We start from the raw sequence: 4730 nt of genomic DNA on the forward strand, positions 1-4730 counted from the left end.
AGCTCACACACTCTAGTCCTGGCAACAACCTCGTAAATATTTTCTGAACACTTTCAAGCTTGACAATATACTTCCTATAACATGGAGCCTAGAACTGAACACAATATTCTACATGCGGTCACACCAATGTCTTATACAACTGCAACATAACCTCCCAACTTCTATACTCAATACGCTGACTAATGACAGGCCAGTGCCAAAAGCCTTTTTGACCACCTTATCTACCTGCGACTTGACCTTCAAGGAACCATGTACCTGTACTCCTAGATCCCTCTGTTCTACAACACTACCCAGAGGTCTACCATTTACAGTGTAGGTCCTGCCCTTGTTCGACCTCTCAAAATGCAACACCTCACACTTTTCTGAATTTAATTCCATCAACCATTCCTCCGGCCACCTGGCCAATTGATCCAGATCCTGCTGCAATCTTTCACAACCATCTTCACTATCTGCAAAACCACCCACTTTTGTATCATCAGCATTGCTAATCTAGCCCTGTATGTTCTGATCCAAATCATTGATGTAGATGACAAACAGTAACGGGCCCAGCACTGAACCCTGAAGCGCACCATTAATTACAGGCCTCCTTGTCTGAGAAGCAGCCTTCCACCATCACCCTCTGCTTCCTTCCATGGAGCCATTTTGCTATCCATTCAGCTATCTCTCCTTGGATCCCATGCGATCTAACTTCCCAGAGCAGTCTACCTTGTCGAACGCCTTACTGAAGTCCATGTACACAACATCTACAGCTCTGCCATCAACCTTTTTGGTCATGTCTTCAAAAAAATCAATCAGATTTGTGAGACACACTCCCCCATGTCCAAAACCATGCTGACTATCCCTAATCAGCCCTTGCCCATCCAAATGCCATGGACAAGTTGGGCTTCAGGACCTGTTTTCGTGTTATATAACTCTTCGATTCCATGACTTGCTGAGTGTTCCCAGCATTCTACTTTTATATCAAATAGATTTTTGTTCTCGTCTCTTGGACTTTAGTTAGTTAGTTTGCTTATTTATTGCCAGGTGTGCTGAGACACAGTGAAATGTTTGATTTTCCCGACATCCCCCTTCAACGCGGGAGCTGATCACCTTGATGCGAGGCCCCGAACGCCGCCAGCTACGGGAGTCAAGATCATTCCGTCAACGGGGGCTCGAGGCCCACGACCGATGAAGAACAAAAGGAAGAGACTTGAACTTTATTTCGCCTTCCATCACAGTGAGGAATGTGTAGGAGTCACTGTGGTGGATGTTCATGTTAAAATGTGTTTTTTTTTAAGTGATCTGTTGCTTTTAACTGTATGAGTGACCTGGCCAATGAAATTCCTCATATGTTGCAAAACATACTTGGCAAATAAAGTCTGATTCTGATTCTTCCTTATCTCTGTAACTCTCTCTTCCCTGACTCTCAGACTCAGTCTCGACCCGGAACGTCCCCTATTCCTCCTCTCCAGAGGTGCAACTTCGCCACAGCCATCAGGCTATTAAACCTGGCTCGGACAAAACTTTGATTATTAATAACCAATTATCTGTTATTTGCACTTTATCATTTTATTTATTCATGTATGTATATATTTATATTATAGTATATGGACACATTGATCTGTTTTGTAGTAAATGCCTACTATTGTATTGTATTCTGTGCGCTGAAGCAAAGCAAGAATTGCATTGTCCTATCAGGAACACATGACACTAAACTCACTTGAACTTGAACTTGAACTTGCTGCCTGTCCCGCTGAGTTACTCCAGCATCTTGTGTCTGTCTGGGACAAGGCTTGTTTGATGAGCGGCGCTGCCGTTGATTGATTGTGGTCACGTGGGTTCCATCAAGATGGCGGCCCCCATGGTGAAGATTGCCATGGCAGCCCGGGCCTACAGTTCGGGGGTCCACCGCGCCCTCTGGAAGTTGGGGACCCTCAACCACGTCGCGATCGCCGTGCCAGAGATGGAGGCGGCCCGTTCCTTTTACCGGGATGTGCTGGGCGGCCGGGTGAGCGAGGCGGTGCCGCTGCCCGAGCACGGCGTCAGCACGGCCTTCGTGGAGCTGGGCAACACCAAGCTGGAACTGCTGGAGCCGCTGGGCGACCGCAGCCCGATCCTCGGCTTCCTGCGCAAGAACAGCCAGGGCGGCGTCCACCACATCTGCATCGAGGTGGACCACCTGGCCGACGCCGTGGAGCAGCTGCGGGTCCGCCGGGTGCGCATCCTCAGCCCCGAGCCCCAGATCGGAGCCCACGGCAAACCCGTCATCTTCCTCCACCCCAAGGACTGCGGCGGCGTCCTGGTGGAGTTGGAGGAGGCGTGAGTCTCGGCCATAACCTCATCATCTCCTTCCCTGAAGGCAGCGGCACCTGAACACACATACTGACCGACACCGGTGGCTCTAAGTCCCTCTTCACGGATGCTGCCTGCTGAAGGTTTCCACCACTGCTTCAACTTCACACTCTTCTCACCTACAACCCCCAGCCCGGTCAATCCAGATATGCAGGAAGGAACTGCAGATGCTGGTTTACACCAAAAATAGACACAAACATACGGGAGAGAAGGAATGAGGCTTAACCTCAGGCGTCTGAGCTTCATCCAAGTCTGCTGGAGAACTGGCAACACAGATATGCTGGGACCAACTCATCTGTCTGGGCAGCATCTGTGAGAAGACTAGTTTCACTCGAAATCATTAACGCTCTCTTTCCACAGATGCTACCTGCCTGACCTGTTGAGTACTTCCAGACATTTCTGCTTTAACTTCACAGTAACCCATTATCCAACTGCCCCCTCTCTCCAATTTCAGATCACCGGCATCTGCAGTTTTTATTTTCCTACTGGCCTGAAGCAGATGAAATATTTTGTGTTCTGTGGTTAATTTAATTTGAAAGTTGATATAGTTCAAGTTGGACTCAATCCTCACAGGACAGTTCCTCACCAAGAATGGTCATATGACCAGAAGATTTTGTCTCCATTGATCACAAGGAGAGATGAGTAAAGATTCCAATAATTTATTGAAAGTAGACAAAAATGTTGGAGAAACTCAGACCGAGGAAGGGTCTTGACCCAAAACATCACCTATTCCTTGGCTCCATAGATGCTGCCTCACCCACTGAGTTTCTCCAGCAATTTTATCTACCTTTGATTTTTGCAGCTCTTCCTTAAACTATAATTTATTGATATAATTTAGCCATGGGTTTAGACATAGATTTATATGTCTACAACATTTTTGGTCATAACCATCTTCAAGATCATTATGAATAAAGGTTGGGAGTGCTATTTGTGGACAACTTGTTTCTCTTCTGTTAAATATACTGGACAAATTCAAATATTAAATTAACATGAGCGTTGTTCAAAATGTTGGCAGTTCTAAATAGCCTTTAAACAAAATTAAGTCAACTCCTTCAAGAAGTCATTTGTTTCGGTTAGAATACTGAGGGAACACTCCAAGATGTGAGCAAAATGGTGGCATTGTGAAATGTGGGGGAAATACAACCGGAAAAACACTTGCCTCCTGGGAAAACAAAAATGTGCATGGAGCATTAATATTTTTTTAAAATCTGATATTACTTCTCCATTTACATTATTTTTCAAAATTCTCCTACCTCCAACTGACATACTTAACCAAGACCAACAGGAAAATTGCATACAATAGTTATTTCTTAAGATGGATGCTTCCCTGACAAATTGTTGATGCTTAAGAACAAAACATGAACAAATATTAAGGGGTTACAGGCCCAGGTGACTGACCAGTGCTTCTCAATCTGAAAATTGGCTCACCTAGTACTAATTAATAGTGGTCTTGAGCTTATGCAGCAAGGTTCAATTGTCAGAAAATTACACCTTGCGAGGCAATTTAGTTTATTCTTTCACTGTTTTTTTTATATAGCCCCACAAAGGAATCCATTTCAAGAATCTTTTCAACTCCCTACTAGCTACTATTAAATCTTCCACCACTCTTTCAAAGTGATTTTAAAACCTCTTTACTTCCTGTGAAGCAGAAGGCTGTGGAGGCCAAGTCAATGGACATTTTTAAGGCAGCGACAGATAGATTCTTGATTAGTACTGGTGTCAAGGGTTATGGGGAGAAGACAGGAGAATGGGGTAGAATGGAAAGATAGACCAACCATGGTTGAATGATGGAGTCGATTTGACGGGCCGAATGATCTAATTCTGTTCCTATCACTAATGAATTCGGGAACTATTTAATTATTTTGCCAGGTAACTTAAATTCCTCTTGTAAGTTCCCCCGTTTATTAATCTTTCAATTATAAACACAAGTAATAAATACCTCTTATCAACAATGCTCTAAAGAGAGTAAGTGGCACTTTTTTAGTCTCTCCATGTCATTATTGTCTCCTTTCCTTGGTCCCATTCTATCATGTAAAAGTATTGTAATATTATTTTAGCCATAGACAGAAAGAAATTTGATCTATTTCACAATGTTATGCATTTAAATTGTGCCAAGCTGGCTGGGTCCACACTTACTCTTGGATTGAAGCACTTACACAGGATGGAGCGTTGAATTAGGAGCCTTGAATTATAACCCCCTCCCACAACTCCCAGATAAGGACTGAATCCAGCTGAAATCAGCAAACTCTGAAAAGAGTAGCATCAAATCTACATCTATCCATGAAGATAGTCTTTCCATTTGCATCAACTTTTGTGACTTGCCAAAGCTCTTTACAGCCGATAAAGTATTTCCAACACATGACTGTGCAGTAATACAGGGACCACCACAAGGTGTGTCA

General features: G+C 44.1%; 1 protein-coding gene across 1 annotated transcript; it reads left to right on the plus strand.

Moving 5' to 3' along the window:
* Positions 1 to 1768: 1768 nt before the first annotated feature.
* mcee (methylmalonyl CoA epimerase) lies at positions 1769 to 4285 on the plus strand. Its single transcript, XM_055654436.1, has one exon. It carries the CDS (start codon positions 1829 to 1831, stop codon positions 2300 to 2302), a length of 474 nt encoding a protein of 157 aa, XP_055510411.1. The 5' UTR covers positions 1769 to 1828; the 3' UTR covers positions 2303 to 4285.
* Positions 4286 to 4730: the final 445 nt, after the last annotated feature.

Source organism: Leucoraja erinacea, chromosome 24 (genome assembly GCF_028641065.1).
Source record: "Leucoraja erinacea ecotype New England chromosome 24, Leri_hhj_1, whole genome shotgun sequence".
In the NCBI taxonomy this organism is placed as follows: domain Eukaryota; kingdom Metazoa; phylum Chordata; class Chondrichthyes; order Rajiformes; family Rajidae; genus Leucoraja; species Leucoraja erinaceus.

What these genes read in the sequence shown, in the direction of transcription:
- mcee (XM_055654436.1), top strand. Translation starts at nt 1,829, where the DNA reads ATGGCGGCCCCCATGGTGAAGATTGCCATGGCAGCCCGGGCCTACAGT.